This window comes from Gallinula chloropus, assembly GCF_964237585.1.
Source record: "Gallinula chloropus genome assembly, chromosome: 3".
NCBI classification, from domain to species: Eukaryota; Metazoa; Chordata; class Aves; order Gruiformes; family Rallidae; genus Gallinula; species Gallinula chloropus.
Genome location: NC_140087.1, coordinates 73,038,730 through 73,057,518, shown reverse-complemented (window position 1 = coordinate 73,057,518; position 18,789 = coordinate 73,038,730). Strand labels below are relative to the sequence as shown.

The following is an 18,789-nucleotide window of genomic DNA, read 5'->3' as shown; positions in this document are numbered from 1 at the left end:
CCTGTTATCACCAGAAATTGTAAATGTAGTCAGACTACATTCTACTTCTGGAATTACTTCTGAGGGCTTTGCACAATGGATGGTATTGAGCCGTGACAGTTAAGTGGTCACCAGCTGTATTTAGTGCAAGAAAGAACAATGAATTTGGTTGATGACATGACTTTGTAACATGTCATTCATATACATTCAGAGCTGCTTTGAGCTGGTATTTAGATGAGAGTTGGTCCTAGGAAAAAACCACAACTCTTCATGGCCTTAGAAATGACCCTCTGGGTAATACTTAATACTGTTGATTTGTTAGTTTGCAGTAATGTGGAGGAAAGATGATTAGTAATCAGGGAGTGAAAAATAATGTTATAAAGTTGTAAGACTAATAGGAGCTGCATTATGGCAGTCCATAAATAGGTCTCTTGCCACTGCTAAGAATTTGTGAAAGATGTTCAAAGGGCTCTCATAATTTTCAGCCTGGGGTGGAACTAAAATCAGTCAGAGAACTTATTTTATGAGGCTGGCATCTAAAATAAAAGGTCCTAGAAGCACTTCAAGTGGTTATCTCCCTGAAACACTCTCTTGAGGGCGAGGGATGAAAGCAAAAGAAAACAACAGGAAAAGCTTGAATGGTTTTTACAGCATGGTATACTACCAGAGCAATGGTTTTGAGAGCTGTTTTATTAGCTGGTTATCTCCTAAATATTCTTAACTTCTTATATATTCTTATAGTCTTAAATAAAGCTTCAAGCATCCTGTATGCTCCATACATAATGTATCTGTTCCTGTGAGCTGAGCAGGATGATACAAGCAGCCTGCAGTAGGACAGAAAGAGCGCAGAATGCCCAAGCAAGACCAAGCTTACTGTCCTCTGAGCTCTATTACGGAAAATTTTGCCCTGCTGGCTCAGAATTTTAATGCTCATTGGGTTGCTTCAACACATAGCAGAGATTGACTTGAATTTGTATGAGCACCAAGTATTTGTGAAAACCCCTGCATCTCCAAACACCTCAACCTGCTGGAAGACTCAATTTTGACTTTTTTTTTAAACTAATTAATTCCCATTATTCCACATCACTAATTGCCATGAGTATCTTGTGGCAAAAAATAGTTCGAGGTTGGATTCTTACACACGCTACAATACTTTCTCACTGCTCTGCTAGAAAAAAGGCATCTCAGTGTCGTGAGACTCCCCTGCCTGTTGTAACCAAATGGCCATTGAAGTGTAATTGACAGCCTACATACTGCAAGCAGACAAATGCCTTTGATATTATTAGTGCTTGCCATAGCAAAAAGAAAATTCGGGAGTCAATTCTGGGACAGGTTTATAGACTCTGGCAAAATACGGCAGATGCTTGAATCTGAATTGCCTATTTTCTACCTGTCTGGTAGCCTCAACACTTTGCCCTTGTGCAATTGATTTCATAAGATTTAGTAGCACGGCTCTTATTTTTAAAAGCAGCAATTGATCGTGTTTCATAATATAAATACAGCAACAGAAGAAAGCGTCAAGCCAAGGGGTACTTTTGCTTACCCACTTAATACTGGCTCTCACAAAATTTCCAGCTGGATCTTTGGCATATATAGTAGCTGAAAATTGATCTTTTGAGTATTACTCTCAGTTATAAGAGTCCTAATTTAACTTAATTAGATGTGAGGTACACACACGTCCAAAAATGGGCTGCATACTTCATATTGCCACACACCACACCACTGCTGATGAGATAGATACTCCAAAACTAGTGCCCAGTTTTTTATGGGTTTGGGAAAACTCCCCTTTTCTGTTGGCTCTCTTTAGATACACTCAGCTAGCCCTAAATTTCTAAATGCCTGCAATATAGTCTACAACAAGATCTTGAGACATAGTTTGGTGTTCCCAAAACTGAGAGTCCTAGCCATGGAGACCCATGCAAACTAAATTCCTGTAGCCCAACCTTCTTTTTAGCACAGGCAGGTAAAATCTCTTGATGCTGTTCAGCCAGTCAAGCTTGTTACCAAGACAGGAATCGGTTAAAATCAAGACACTGGTACTAACACATGCATGTTACAAACCTTAAGGTAACAGCAGCCCAGGGGTACTGAATTTCCGTTCACTAAAACTGGCTTACCCCCAGCCCTTTCTCACAGCCTGTGTGAAGCTGGGACCCCGTGCTACTAATAGGAATACTGCTCTGGCTAATGGTGTTTCTGACCAAAATCATTCCTGTGCACACCCTGAGTTTTCAGTCAATAGCTATGGGCTTAATGGACTGTGAACATGATCAGTGACTCTGCTGAAAACCGATTCCAGCTTCTCTCCTCTACCCCTGACCAGAGCAAAAGGCAAAGAAAGGTAAATTGTGGTTGGAAGCTTAAATCTTTGCAGAAATTAATTGGTACAAAAATGTCAGTTGCCCATCAGACCATTTGCTGAACTTCTGGATGATTTAACCCTGATATATATATATATATATATATATTTAAATGCTATGTTTCTATGCCTGTTTTTAGACAAACAAACAAATATTTGAAGTATGGGTATGTTCAGAAAGTGGCATGTTCTTTCCTGCAGTGAGCAATAGGGAGGAGAAATAAAAAACCCAAACCCCTAAGCAGCAGCACTATTCAAATACTGTACAGTGGAGCTTTTCAGATCATTGACATCCTTACAACTGTCAAAAAAATATTGGCAAACTATCACGAGGTGCATGAGCTATAAAACAGGATGTGCTGGTGTACTAAACCTTGACAAATGGGCAGATTATCCCATGTTCCATCGTCTTGACATATTGAAACCATGTTGTCTAAGTCAGGATAACGGATCTGGAATCCTTCATGACAGCTGATTATTAACTTATCTCCAGTCCTGTATGTCTTGTTATGAATCTCTGCATCTTCAACATGTGGAACAAGGCAATCTGTGACTTCATGAAAAAAAGAAATAGCAACTTCATTAAAAAAAAAAAACCAAAAACATGACTAGCTATTGAATAATCAAGCTCTTAAGCAAAAATTATCAGTTAATTTAAGTGCTCTGCTTAAACAGTTTGGAAAATACATGCATTTCTGTATGTCCTTTCCCTAGTTAACCATTGGTTACAAAGTCCGCAGCACTGTAGTAGAAGCTGATGTGCTACAATAATGGATCATTCCCACAGAGTTTTTTAAACGAACAAAATTAAGAGTGCTTAGGAAGACTCTGCAGACTCTCTGACAGCACTATGGACAGGACAAAAGAAAAGATAAAATACAGAGATGGCATGAAGAACACAGAAAAAACTGCAGTTTTAGCAGACAGATGAAAATCAGGTACATTTACAAAGGTTTATCCAGCTTGATTCCAGAGTTTGTTATGAGAATGCCTTCACTTTCATCTCATTGATTCTTCTTTGAATCAGATAATTTATGTGCCTGAAATCATATGCCTTTAGAGGGTATGATTTTTAAGACCCTGAGCAGCATCTCAAGTGCTTGCAGAAGATGCTCATCAACAAGGGAAATGACTGCAAACATCTAGTGCTACACAGGCATGGGCTCCATTACCTGTCTCTGATACAAATATTGGACAGTCTTAAATCTCACTGATTGTACCAGTGCCAAAGACATAAAACCAAAAATAAATCTCAGAAGACTAACAAATGAAAGATGTTGTGGAAGGAAAGGGTGAGGCAGAGTAAAAATCCCTCTGCTAATACTGAATAATTGAGAGACAAGCCAAGAAGATATGAAGGCACAGTCCAGGTTACTCAAAGTTCATCCTCCTTATAAAGGCAGAGTGAGATTCAGCAGAAGAGAGGAAAATATTAAGTATTGGGAAAATATAATCAAAATTATCTGTTCATCTGCCAGCACTAAATCTATAAAAGAGATGGTGATAAAAGTTTCCAGGCATCAAAACCCACAAAGCATTTAAAATAAAAGCAAGACAGTAAAAATATTATAAGCCTGTTTTATGATTTTTTCCCCAACACTTCTTCCACAAGAGGCAATTAGCTTCATTTAGGAAAGCAGTATTTATTAAAAAAAACAAGTTGCAAAATCCCTTGAGACTTGCATAGAAAAGCCAGTTTCTGCCATTTTCATGGGTAATTCTCACTAAAGATGAAGGGACAAGTCTAAATTCATATTTAACAAATAATTGTGAGCATACACAAAGTAAAGCAATAGCAACAGCTTGCTTGTTTGCTTTGAAGTGCAACTAGAAGCAAGATAAACTGTCACTTAGCATAGCACATACAAACTACCCAGAGCAAATGTATTTCATAATGCATGCATTTATTCAGGGAAACTAAGTGATCTATTATTCTGAGACTCCATCACTAAATTTTAATAATATGAAGTGAATAAATGTTGCTTCCAAGTTAAAATGTGTTTTCTGTGTACCTTCCCTTTATAGGGGTATTTTCTGAAACACATTGTACTTTGCTAACTTTTAGCATGAGGCATGGCTGTATGATCTGGTTTTGGGTGGGCTAGAGTTAATTTTTTTTCCCAGCGGCAGGTATATTGCTGTGTGAGCAATTGTGTTGCGCATCACTTGTTTATATAATAATAATAATCATCATCATCATTATCTTCCTTTTCCGTCCTATTAAACTGTCTTTGTCTCAACCCACAAGCTTTATCTCTTTTTTTTTTTTCTTTGATTGCCTCCCCCATCCCACTCAGGCTGGCTGTTTTAGCTGCCTACTGGGATAAACCACAACAACATACTGTTCATCAAAAATTCTCCTGTTTCTCTTGTGACTTATAGCCTCCTGGCTGCTGTTGCTGCAGGTAACTCCTGCTGCCTGTGACAGGTAGGGCAGGCAGGCTGCCAGAAGGTCTAAGAACCCGTATCAAGATGTTTCACTAGCATTTACTAATTGATGAATGCCCAAGTCTGAGAGGATATGTACCCTAACAGGAGGTTATAAATGCACTGGGCTGAGGATGCAGACATCACCTTAAAGGCTGGGCAATGTTCTCTCTCTCTCTCTCTCTCTCTCTGGTGAGTTAATCAGCAGGGCTGGCAGCAGAGGATGCCCCACAAGAAATGCCTGACACTAAGCCTTGAATGCTGTCAGCAAGAGTGTGCCCTGGGTACCCCAGAGGGTGGGATGCGACAGGTGAGGATCCTGGTCTACCACACAGGAGGAGGTCAGAAATAGATGCAACAAGACAATGTCAGTGAAGGGCTCACTCTCTTGGCATAACAGCTTTCTGTTGCTATACAAATAAAAGACATGTGCATACATACACTGCAGTAAAATATGAGATCTCACTTTCAAAGCAGGGGAAATCGATTCTGTTATGATGATCTATTACAACAACTCCATCCCTATTATTCCAAATAACAGCTATAGATCAAATCATTTTAATCAGCTAGACGTTGGCAGAGAACAGTGATAAGTTGCTCACCCTACCACCCTTCGCCTGCGATGCCCTGGCTGACTTTGATAACAGGCCTGTGACAAGGCCCAGCTAAACACGAGGGCAGTGGACCACAATATTGCAGTTCTTTTTCCTGATGCCTTGTGAGCAAATGCTTTCCCCCTTGCTGAATTTGTGTTGTTTAACTCTTAGCCAGGCATAGATTGCAGTAGACGCCTCTCTGCAAATGACTGGATTAGCTGGCACAAATTCTGCTTGGAAAAGCTGATAATCAGCAACTGGATTTTAAAAAGTCCTGTCCTAGAAAGTAAACTGCTGTATTGTAAGTATCTTTCAGCAAATCTGTAGCAGCTGTTAAACCATTTAAAGGAATATATGGTCTTTAACCAGCATCAAACAGCAATGGCTATGATTTACACTCCTTTCTGGCATTTTTACATGATCTGCTTGTATCTACTGTGTGAATATTAGAACAGGACAGCCAAAAGAATGGCCTAGTTAGGAATACATTTCTCATCTTGTAGAGGTGCAAAGAGGTGGGGTGCAGCCAGAACACCCCACAGCCTGACACGATCTGCTTATATCTACTGTGTGAATATTAGAACTGCATAAATTGCAGTAGACACCTCTCCACCAATGACTGGATTAGCTGGCAGAATTTCTGCTTGGAAAAGCTGATAATCAGTGCATAAATTACAGTAGATGCCTCTCATGCAAACCAAGCATTCCTCCATCACAGGAAGACTGGTCTGAAGAGTAAAATTTGATAAATACTCTAGTTATAGTGCTTTAGTTGACATGCAAACCATGCATCATCTCTCAGAACTGTTTCTTCCAGTCTGTGGGGAAGGGGAGCCATCCTCCCTCCTCCCGAGAGCATCTGGAGCATAAAGGCAACTCACAAGGAAGGTAGGACCTGGACACCATGGAGATTGCCACTCCATCCCTGGGTACCAGCTGGTTTGGCATGGTTTATGTCTATTGCAGTTGAACTCTTACCCTCCAAAAATTGTCCATGGTCTGTGCTAATCCAGAAGGTGCCTGTAGGAATTTCTTGGGGAGGACTATGTGACATTGGCCAAAACTAGGACAGGGACCTTTCTAACCCTGTAACAGTGTGTGCAATGGAAGAATGGTGCCCTGGGCCATATTCTGGAACTGTTTTGTTTACGAGTCCATACATAAAACTCTAACACAGAGGTCCAGTGCTCCTAAGCATTTCACTGGAGCCTTCTCTGAATTAACCTTGACTATATCTAGCCACAGGCTGGAATGGAGAGGAATAGAGAGGAAAGATTAAAGGGACATCCTGAAGAACAGGTTGAATGCAAGAGGGACAGTTCATGTGGGTCCTGTTCTTAAAAATAAACTTTCAAGACTGCTATTGTCTCTTGGGTTTTTACTAGTGTTAAATCCTTTGTACTGTGTGAGAGGCACAGTTCTGTAGATGTCAAACACATTATTTCAGTACATACAAAATAACACTTTACTGTCTTTGCTTGTATTACAACAGTGCACAGAGACCTTACCCAAGATCTGTGGGTAAGGACTGGTAACAAACATAGAGTGAGTGCTTGGAACCAGGCTTAGGGCTTGACAGTTACTGGGCAAGACAGGTAAGAGATGGAGAAATAAAAATATTTCTGTCATCTCTCAGATCCAGGGACAAAGGCAAAGAGAAATGAGTGCCAAATGTCGTAGAGGAAAACTGTAGCCAAACTTTGTGCCAGACCTCTCCTTTTACTGCATGTTTATCATCCCTGTCACTGGGAGAATGAGGCATTGAGGACATCTTGGAGGCTTCTGCCTGCAGAAGCACTGGGAGAGGAGGGTACAGCTCTTCACTTGGTTTCCATCTCCGCGTACACTGTAAATTTAGATTCGATCTCATAGGAAAGAGGTAGCATTTGTTCCAAGTAGAAAAACAGTTTCAGCAGCCCCATTATCACAGTGGGAGAAGATTAAAGTGTGAACAACATGACATATTGCTCTTAAACAGTAAATACAAAATTCCTACCTTAGAGCTTTGGTATTTACGTGCATAACCATATTAGAATTGATGGAAGTTACAGTCACAACATGCTGCAGTTCAACATGAGAACGTAACTCTAAGCCCATGGATTTTTGACAGGGCATTTATTGGCCACCTAGTCATGCAACTTAATTCTCATACTGACACTTAAAATCTCCTGCCTCTTAACAAGAAATGACAGACCTATACAATCAAATTGATCGGATGAAGAGCTCCAGGCAACTATATTAGTTTTAAAATCAATTACATTCTGGAATGATTTGCTTTGCTTCCTTTGGTAAATAGCATCCATTTGTGATTAGAAATTGTTGTAGCCAACACATGATGACAATTAAACGTACATAACATATACATATAAAATTATACATAACCGTCCTTAGTTGAATCCAATCTTCTGAGATTAACTTGAAATGAACTGCAGTATTGGGTGTTTTTACTGTTTGAGCGCAGCTGGCAGTATCTGACATTTACATATACTGGGATGTGAGGCATGTATACCATACAATGGCAAACATGGCAATCAGCCCCTGCCTTAAATGGGAAAATGCAATATAAAGCTCATTTTGCCTTGTGATAGCTAATGATAAATGGCAAAACATTAACTTCTTACTTCTCCAGTAGCTGCTACAAATTTCAAATCTCTCTTTATATATCATTACAGAATTTCTGCAGGGAGGGCTTTTATGTATGTCATAAGACAGCTGAGAATTACAAACCCTGTTATAATTCCTCCTAAACTGCTCTCCAGATGTGCCACACTACTCACCTTCTAGCGTGCTCTTCTCTCACGATTCTGCTCCCAGTACACAAAAGTATCACTCTCAAAAGCACTTCAGCAAATGGTCATGCATCGCCACTGAACCTTTGCATAGCACGTCTTTTCAATCAGTGGTTGCATTATTTTTTTTCCTATTGTTAAACCCTAGGATTGTTTTAATAATACCCAAGGTATTATTATTATACTGTTAATCAGGAAAGTACTTAAGCACTTGCTCCACTAAATCCAAAATCAGGGTCCTACTCTTCAGCCCAAATAATAAAAAGCATTTTTGCATATGCCTAATTTCAAGTACAGAACTTTAACAACACTAATTACATAATTACAGTTGTGCTCAAGCTTAAGTGCTTTTCTTCATCAGAGCATTGGCTTCTGATCCTTTAAGTGTTCTGTGCTGTGAAGTAATGATTATCTCTTAAGCAACTATTGTCATGTCATCCATTGCATTCACATCTTCCAACTTCTTTCTTAAAAACACTAGGCTCAATTGCTAATCACCCTGACTTCAGTGGCAGTTTTGCTGTTGATGGCACTGTGATCAGAAACTTCCTCTACAGATTTCCACTGGACTCGGGGGCCTGAGAAGAAGTTCAAATTGGCAGTAAAACGTATTAATGCTCTTTGTAAGAACTGCAGAGGATGATGCAGGCACTATGTGAAAGGTGCACATAAAAATTCTTACAAGCTACCTGCAGCAGTTAACAAACAGACTTTCCAGGCATTAGAGCTTTCTCTGGTAGTTCAAACGCCCAGCTTAGACATATGATGCTGCCATCCTACATGTATTCTTTCTTAAACGAGTGACAAGGATATTTATGAAAGGTGGCTGTAAAGGGAGAGTGCGTTAATTTCATACATACATTATTTTTCAAGTCATCAGGTTGTTTCTTTGCAGTTGGCCTGTATCATCATCATTACTGGGTGTGATTGGCCCCCACTGCCTTAACGTTCTACCCATCAGCTGTTGTCTCAGTGCACCCCATGAGTCAGCTCACGATCATGCCCCTCACATCTCTGCAGCCTGTAACCTCACACATCTCCTGGAGTTATTTTATCAAGACCTCTCCCGCCAGGGGCAGCTATCCAAAACACCATGGACTTCTTACCAGCTGCCCCCAGCTACTCTCTCCAGTATCTATCTCATACACCACTTTCATGCAGACCAGTGTTTAGAGTTGTTCCCTTCACATGTGTCTCTGGAGCATAATCCTCCCAGCCCCTGCTTGCCTCGTTGTGGCAGCCCTGTCCTGGCACAGGATTCTCATACCCACCCACCCACCAGCATAAACAAATACTTTTCGTTTTCATACACATTGAGTAATGCATGACCCTACACAGTAAGTGTGCTTATGAGCAATGTAAGTCTTCGACTACTTGTGAATGAAGTCCATATATTTGTCTGATTTTAAATGATGGAATGCATCCTGAAATAGAATTTATCTTGCTCCATCTTGAAGGCAACAAGGAAATGGCTAACAACTTCAGTAGAGAAATCACAACTTGATTTAACTAATACTTCTCATGTCTGTTCTGTTGACCAAAAATAAATCAACAAAAAGAACAAGTTATATCTTTAATATACTTGGTGAAATAAATCATTTATGCTGCTTGAATGTATTTTGCCCAAAATTTACATTTATGATATTCAAATTAATCCTGCCTCTAACTCCTAGAAGAAGAAAGTAATTTAATGTCCTAATTATTTAAAACCAAGTACAATTTAAAAAATGCATTACAACAAAAATAAATTGGTTTATGCCATAATAGTCTGAATTATCTCAAAGTAAACTTCTACCATGACTTTAGGGCTCTGCAGTCCATGCATATTTGATTTTCCTACTTGAATCACGCACATGTCATAAAATATAATTGTTTAAAACTCCTGATTAGCAGAGGCAGTGGAATTGGAAATTCATCATATTTACCTAATACAATATTGCAGGAAGGAGTATGAAGTGGGCAGCTTTAATAAATAGTTACAGTTTACTTACACTAAAGGTTCTTTTTTCTCTACATGTCAATTTGTGTCTAGTAAAAAGGAGAATTGTCTTCTTTTTTTTTGTTAGATTTCTTTATGTCCCTTTCAATGTATGCATGCATGCACATACACAATGTGACATTTAACTGACAAATGGGGATTATGGATGGGACTGATGAATGGAAAACTAAAGTATCAAATAAGACACAGTGAAATGGCTCCAGTCCTTTGTGGTTTGTGCTGAGACACACAGACATGGTACACGGACCAGTGAGAAGAACTGACAGGGGTGAACTGCTGTGAGAAAACTGACTTACCTTCTTGTAGGCACACAGGTTTATCACTTGGTTTCCAGCTCAGAGAGCCATTAAAGTGTCTCACACAAAGTTTTTTTGAAGTACCGTTAAGCCTGTATCCTTCTTGGCAATGAAACCGGACTACCACGCTTTCAAAGAAAACACCTGCACTGGGTGTCTTGTATCCGTGTTCAGGAGCTCCAGGATCAGCACAAGCATGTAGGTCGTCAAACCCTATGTCAGACAAAGATACAAGCTGTGTTCATTCACTTCTCATGTAACTGCAGTCATGCTTTTTTCTAGGTTTTCCCACTTGACATTTGATTTTCGTGGGGTACTCAAACGATCCATTAATGACCACTAGCAACCCTATTTGAATACTGAGTACTACAGACTCAGGAGAGGGCCAACCTCCAGCTACAGTGGAAATACTCAGGTGACAGAAATACTCCTGTCTTGTGCCACTACTGAAGAAGAGAAGTCAACCACACTCCTCAGGCTCTGACCTCTATAAAAATACAGCACTTGACCAAACCTAGCAGGGATTGCACAGTAATGTATCTGTAATTACTCCTGGGGACTATGGGATTTTGGAGGTCTGGTAGAGTCACTGGAAAGAATAATATTGTTTCAGAAGCCGAGCGGAAGAGGAAATAAAGAAAAGGGCATGAAGGCCAGCTGCCATCCAAAGACAGTAACTGAAAAAGAAGATGAGCTGCTAGGTACAGGGAGATTATGAACTGGGATGGAGCTCTACCACACTAGATGTGTCCTTTTTGCGTGTATGCAATTCCCCTCTCACATTGGCTTGGTGGTCCCACCAAATTCACGAAACACTGTTATGGAAGCACTGCATTACTGCACTGACACCAGAAGGGAGTTTGCAGAGCTCTTTACTTCACAAAATTAACTGTAAAATAGCAAAACCCCAACAGTTGCAATCATAAAATGTGACTGTTTACCACTTTATCAAACCCATTTCAACATCATTTGCATAAGCGGAAGCTTTTTTTTCCCCTGCAAAGCAACAAAGGTTTAGTGTAGCACTTAACAAGCACTGCATAGTGAAAGAGCAAATAGCTTTGCAACAGGAACAGCAGGGGGGCAATTAATGCTGGTGAGAGGGATCCCTGGAAATTTTGAAAATCATCACATTGTATCATTAATGCTTTGAGTTTAAAAGAAGAGTATCAGAGAGCCTCAGCTACCTCCTGCATGATAAGCATGAAGTGCCTCTGTGCTACGCTCCGAGGGAAGATTTTACAGTAGAAGACTTTTCAAAAGAAGTGTCTGTTTCCCAAGGCCAGATCCTTTCCTCCACCGAAGGGCTTGGTGTGACACTGTGGCAGCCAAATGGACAATACTGAAGGTGGTAAAGGGCTTGTGCATTTGAACACTGAATTTCTCCCTTCAGTCCATTGGCTGACAGCTGCCAGTAGAGAATAGTATCATAGAATCATCAAGGTTGGAAAAGATCTCCAAGATCATCAAGTCCAGCTGTCAGCCCTACATTACTGCAACCACTAAACCATCTTCCGAAGTACCTTGTTTACCCATCTTTCAAACACCCCTAGGGACCGCAACCCCACCACCTCCCTGGGCAGCTTCATCCAACACCTCACCACTCTTTCAGTGAAGAAATTTTCCCCAATATCCAATCTGAACATCCCCTAGCACAATTTCATACCGTTTCCTCTTGTCCTATCGCCAGTCACTCAGGAGAAGAGACCAAGAAGCACTCGCCAAGCCCCCATGTTGTATGCCCAAGTACTTGCTCCTCCTAGCAGAGGCAGGGCATGCCATGGGGTCACCACAGAGTACTGTATTTTCCTGACTCCATACATGACTGATTTTATGAATCCAGGTCACTGCACTGAACTCCCCCACCAAGCTGCAATTTCGAGGAGGTGACCTGATGGCCAGAACCCACCCTGAGTAACTATGCGACATGCATGCCAGAGAGAGCCACCACCTACACTCAACCTCTGTCCCTCTGCAGTGCTCTGATGCCTGAGGCATTTCCTCTAAAGAGATTTCACAAGTTCCCCCTCTCTTCACACTGCTGAAGAAGCCCAAGATCAGCAGAGCATCTGCTCTTAACATGGTTTTACTCCTCTGTTGAGTGACGCTTAGCATGAGTAACCAAGTCAAACAAACCTCTGAACTTCACACCCTCTCATCTGCCACATGGCTCAAGACCTCCTGTGGAAATTGCACAAGACATTTTATCATTTGCACAAGAATTCTATCATTTGCTAACACAACGAAGAAAGAAAAGTACAGTCACTGTGTTCGTAGGGTTACACACTGTAGGTAATAATAATACAGAAGGGCTGCCCACTTTTGCTAGAGATTAAATAGCTTCTTCTTATGCTTCAGGCAACAAATCCACATCCTCAAATTAAGTCACTGATGACCTTAATTATTTTCCATTATATCAAGGGTTAACATGACATTCAGCTCAATTTGTTACTTTGGTAATCTCAGAATTGGCAGTCAAGCAAGGAATAATAACCAACTTTGAAATACCTGTCCCTTCTTACTAGCTGCACCAAGGAAAAGTACACAGCTGTCTACTACTATGCCTCTACAACAACAGAGAAAAGAAAGGTGCAGAGGTCACATACGATTTGCTTGGCAAAAAAAAATGAGCCAAATGCATTTCTCAGTTTTCACAAAGTCAAGTACACAAAGTTGGAGATTTTGGGACTGTCAGCACAAAACCCAACACAGAAGGCAGGAATGTTTTGGTTTTTTTCCCTAATGCAGCCTAATTCTGTGACCCTACCGCCACTTTTCTGGTGACCTTTTCCAAGCAAAGATTTTCATTCCTCCCAAGGATCTTTTTGCTGTAGGCTGATCTATTAGATTCTTCTTCGCTAGCACAGTTTGTGGGCCAAGAAGTCTATCCCCATGGGAAATTCCCAAGAAGGAACTGGAACACCAATGGAAAAATTGAATTATGTACCCTCTAGTTTCTACACAGCCAGTAGCCAACTGTTACTCAGCCACTGAGTAAGAGATGACACATGGAATCATCACAGGATCACTGCTTCCATTGCAGCGTTTCCACTGCTTGTTCCTGAAGCAAGGAAGAAGAAAAATGGCACAGGGATCAGCTAGCTAGGTGGATTACACACGCAGTACGGTAACTTCTCTGGGTAAAATCATAAATACAAAGCAAACAAAACCCCAGGCCCATCTCTTCATCATAAATATCAACGATAAACTTGAAGTGGGAGTCACTAGTGTGGCAAGCTTCTTTTTGAAGATGTATGATTCAGGCACAAAGCAGTGAGGCCCCAGCGCTGTGCCACCTCTTCCCGCACTTCAACAAGAGAAAGAGGCAAGGACATGTGCAGAGGGAGGTCCAATGATGGTGGCCACTGTGCTGTGGAGCTCCCAGTGTACAGAGGGCACCACAGATGTTTTGAAGGGGCTGGTTAGAATCTACAGAAGCCAGGAACTGCTCTGATTTTCACTGGGGTTGCTACTTTCTTATACAAGAGGTGTGCTGAGTATTTCAACAGCTTATTTGGCTGACAGCTGAGCCCACCAGTCTGTTCCAACCTAGGTATGAAGCTTCTTATATGAAACAAGATTCAAGAACAATAATGCTGAAACATCCTTGAGAATTACCATCTTCCAGTTGTCCTTAATGATATCAGGCTTACACCCTTTACCTAATAATTACCTAATTAGGATTACCTAATAATCCTTTTCACACAATCTCATGTAATTAAGCTCTACTCTACCAAAAATGAGTAAATGCACATCTTTATTATAATTCAGCTTGGTAAGTTAAGGCTTTTTATCACAATTTTTAGATTTTTTCCTTTTTCAAAATCATGCATTTATGAGCAGCTACTCAAAGTTGTGATAAAGATTTTTTTCCAATGGCAGGAGTAATATCAAGTTATAGATGGGGCATCTTCTGCTTTAGTCCCTTTAGAACCTGATGAAACCAGACAAAAGAGTTTTCAGCCAGAGCCACAAGACAAGTCTTTGGAAAGAACCATAAAAGTTACATCAATAGGAAAGACATCTTTGGCTTAGGGTTGGGAAAAGTGTTAACCTGCAGGAAAGAGCATATCAGATAAGATAAAAAACAACTTAGAACTACAATGGATTCTCTTTCTTTATAAATCCTTCAATGAGTCTTTGGGGAAAGGAATGAAATTGTACTTTGACTACTGGACTTTTTCTAATGGTTACAAAGAGGGAAGAGGCAATCATCAGCACCTACTAGGAAAAACTCTACAACACACTAGTCAAATAAAGCAGTAAATTTTCATGTTATCTATATAGTAAAAAATCAGTAAGGTTAGCAGCTATCACCTTAATTCACACTGTACCACTTGCAACAATTTTATGGGGTGTTATTCTATGGCCTTAAATCCTTAAAGATTATACAATTAATGCTGGAGCTGACTATTTCAGTAAGACAAAGTATTTTATCTATTTTGAAATGTCACACACTTCATGTATCTGAGCACCTTTAAGGGATGCTGTTTAAAATATAATGAACACTTGTACCTTCTGATAAGGTTAAAGAGTACATAAGGTCATCATCACCAGTAAAAGATGCAGGTCATACAGAATGTATCTTGGTTGGTTGTGGTATTGAACATATTTCTACTGTTGGACCGACAGGAGGTCAGCAGAAAATAGCAATGCTCGTAGCCTGGATAAAACAGAAGCAGTTTATATGGGTTCCTATCTTACTTAAATTACTTGGTATTGTCAGTCAGATAAAAATTATATCAAATTATTCAGAAGACTGAAAAATAAGCAATTCCCACTTTGGGGTGTAAAATGAGCCATTATCATTCATTTGAATGGATTGTGTTTCTAGAATTCTGAGTTGTATTTTCTCTAATGTATAATGATTCATCTTGTCCCTGATAAAAAGCTTGAAATATCAGAAGCCAGGGGAAAATTACCTATTTGTGATGACAAGAAATCATGATAGCCACAACTAAACTTCAGACATGCCTGAAAAAAAGCAGGAGGAAGAACCCCACAGATCTTCCTGTCATTCTCTATTTCTCCACACCTTTTTCTCAGTTTCCTCTTTGTTTCCCCCTTCCCTCACCTGCATTTCTTACAGCTCCTTGTAAATTCATGGTGCTGGCAAGGTGATTCTAATCTAGATTTGTTGGACTTCTTTGCCTCTAAAACTGCCACGTAGCATTTCACTGACACGTTGCTGATGCATGCTAGCACAGAAATGGCTGCACTCATTTTGAAGACAGACATCACTCTCATTTCAGTTGGCTGCATACACACAGTGAAGGAAAACTGACATATAAACTGTAATAATATTAAAGATACAGAGCTTTTTCAGTATTTGTCTTCAACATGATGGGAGAATACAGCAACACCCATGTTTGGGTTCACTGAATCAGCAAGTCCTTTCTACCTCAGTCAGGGGTAAGGGAGGCAGAGGTTTTGCAGACCAAGGCAGGACAAGGCTGCCTGTGTGCACATCTTACAAGGAGTCTGTGAACACTGCAGGAGCAGGTTATCTTAGGCCAGTTCTCGGTAAAAAGCCATATTAGGACTAAAGCAGAAGGGCCACAAGCACAAACACGCTGAGGGTTGCTTGTCTTGTACAAAGAGAAAGTCCCTTAAGAGTTTCTGCCTTGTTTGTGTGATTTCCATGCAGGTGCAGCATTTTGTGCCTTTGGCTGTTTATGCTTCCTTGCTGTTGATGACGTTAATTGAACTATCCACATACCCCTGTAACAAGAAATGGAAGGGTGTGCTTCAATTAGCATCTAGCATCATCTTGGAAGTGAAATGAAATTATACATCTGTGATTTCATTAGTGAAATGCCTGCTAAAATCTAAACTCCCTTTAATCCCTTAAGGGTCACTAATGCTTAAGCTTCCCTGAGACTTGAGGAGCTTTGTAAAACCCCTGCACTGTTTAATATGTGAACCACAACCTCCCTTTGCTATCCTTGCAGATTACACTCCAAACTCCCAGCGCTGTTGGATATCCCTCCTCACTTGGCTGAGCCTTACCCAGGGCAGGTTAACAAACCATTGATAGGAAGGGAGAAGTTCAAATTACTTTGTAGGAGGAACAAAACAGCAAATGTTAAGTGTTAAGCCACAAGCTGATCTATAAAATCAAGAACATTAAGCTTCATTCTCCTTCACATAACCCACGAGTGTCATAACAGAAAAATCAGAAGCAGAAGAAAATTAGCATGCAAGGCAGTTCAGGAGCACCAAACCCACACATCTGCAATAAAAAATGCACACACAAGCCCCGCACAAAGGGCAACGGGCTCTAAGAGGGGCAACTGCTCGTTAGAGAAGGCTGAGGATATCAACAATTTTTTTTGCCTTGCTTTTCACTGCCAACCACTCTCCTCACATCTCCTGAGTTGAAAGATTTCATGATGGGGACCTGGGGGACAAAGTCCCTACTGCTGTGAGTGTACACAAAGTTCGTGACCACTTGAGGAACCTGAATGTACCCAAGTTTATGGGACCTGGTGAGATGTATCCCAAAGTCCTGAGGGGATTGGCTAATGTAGTTGCCAAACCACTCTCCATGATATTTGAAAAGTCACAACTGTCAGGGGAAGTCCCCAGTGACTGGAAGAAGGGAAAAATTACACCCATTTTTAAAAAGGGCAGACAGGAGGACTCCAGGAACTACTGACCTGTCAGCCTCACCTCTGTGCCTGGGAAGATCATGGAACAAATCCTTCTAGAAGCTATGCTGAGGCACTTGGAGGACAGGGAGGTGATTCGAGACAGCCAGCGTGGCTTCACCAAGGGCAAGTCCTGCCTGACCAACCTAGTGGCTTTCTACAATGCAGCGACTACATCAATGGACAGAGGAAGGGCAATGGATGTCATCTCTCTCGACTTCTGCAAGGTCTTTGACACAGCTCCCCACAACATCCTTCTCTCTAAATTGAAGAAGTATGGATTTGATGGTGGGCAAGAAATTGGCTGGATGGTCACATCCAGAAGGTAGTGGTCAATGGCTTGATGTCCAGATGAAGAGGGGTGATGAGTGTTGCTTAATATCTTTATCAACAACATAGACAGTGGGATCAAGTGCACCCTCAGAAAGTTTGCATGTGACACCAAGTTGAGTGGTCTAGTCAACTTGGCAGGGGGACGGAATGGTCCTGGACTATCTGGACCTGGACCAGCTACAGAGGTAGGCCTGTACAAACCTCATGAAGGTCAACAAGGACAAGTGCAAGGTCCTGCACGTGGGTCGGGACAATCCTTGTTATGAATACAGGCTGGGGGATGATGTGATAGAGAGCAGCCCTGCAGAAAAAGACTGGGGATTATTACTGGATGAAAAGCTGGACATGAGCCAACAATATGTACTTGCAGCCCGAAGGCCAATCACATCCTGCATTGCATCAAAAGAAGCATGGCCAGCAGATCTAGACAGATGAATCTCCCCCTCTACTCTGTTATGGTGAGACCCCACCCGAAATACTGTGTCCAGCTCTGTAGCCCTCAACACAAGAAGGACATGATCCTCTTGGAACAGGTCCAGAGGAGGGCCATGAGGACGATCAGAGGGCTGGAACACGTCTCCTACAAAGACAGGCTGAGAAAGTTGGGCTTGAGCAGCCTGGAGAAGACAAGGCACAGAGAAGACAAGGCTCAGAGAAAACCTTAGAGTGGCCTTCCAGTACCTGAAAGGGATCTACAGGAAATCTGGGGAAGGACTGTTTGTAATGGCATGTAGCCACAGGACGAGGGGAAATGGTTTTAAATAGGGTAGGTTTAGATTAGACATTAGGAAGAAGTTTTTTACCATGAGGCTGGTGAAACCCTGGAACACGTTGCCCAGAGAGGTGCTGGAAGCCCCATCCCTGGATGCATTCAAGGTCAGGCTTGATGAAGTTCTGAGCAACTTGATCTAGTTAAAGATGTCCCTGCTTAGCATAGGGGGATTGGACTTGATGGCCTTTAAGGTCCCTTCCAACCTAACACATTCTATGATTCTATAATTGAAAAGGCAGAAAGGCTGCCTCATTTGCAATTCCCCATTTGCCTCATCCTTCCATTTCATGCCGCCTTCTCCTCTAACCTTGGCCTCCCACCTGTGTTCTCCATCCTTCTTCACCCTGAATCCCCTAAGCCAACTCAATACCTGCCTTTGCACTCTCCCAATAAGACCTCCACACTGCCAAATCTTGCCCACCACCATGTTCACCACCTTGCTTTCTCCTCTTCTCCATGTGCACTTGGAAAAGAGCAGTCACTCCAAGGTGCTCCAGAGATTGATGGTCAGCTCAACCTCAAAATCCCTGCTCAGGCAATGACAAGTCCCCAGGCTTGCTCAAACAAGCTGACATCTCTCTGAAAGGCC

General features: G+C 41.3%; 1 protein-coding gene across 1 annotated transcript in view; it reads right to left on the bottom strand.

Annotated features, from left to right (window-relative positions):
- Positions 1 to 18,789, bottom strand: part of SUSD4 (sushi domain containing 4) — a gene marked incomplete at its 5' end in the record, with an annotated part of 77,265 nt that overhangs the window by 20,467 nt on the left and 38,009 nt on the right. Inside the window, 2 exons of the mRNA XM_084262452.1 lie at positions 2,712 to 2,891; positions 10,446 to 10,658. Coding sequence (XP_084118578.1) covers positions 2,712 to 2,891; positions 10,446 to 10,658 — 393 coding nt within the window. The remainder of the gene's footprint in view (positions 1 to 2,711; positions 2,892 to 10,445; positions 10,659 to 18,789) is intronic.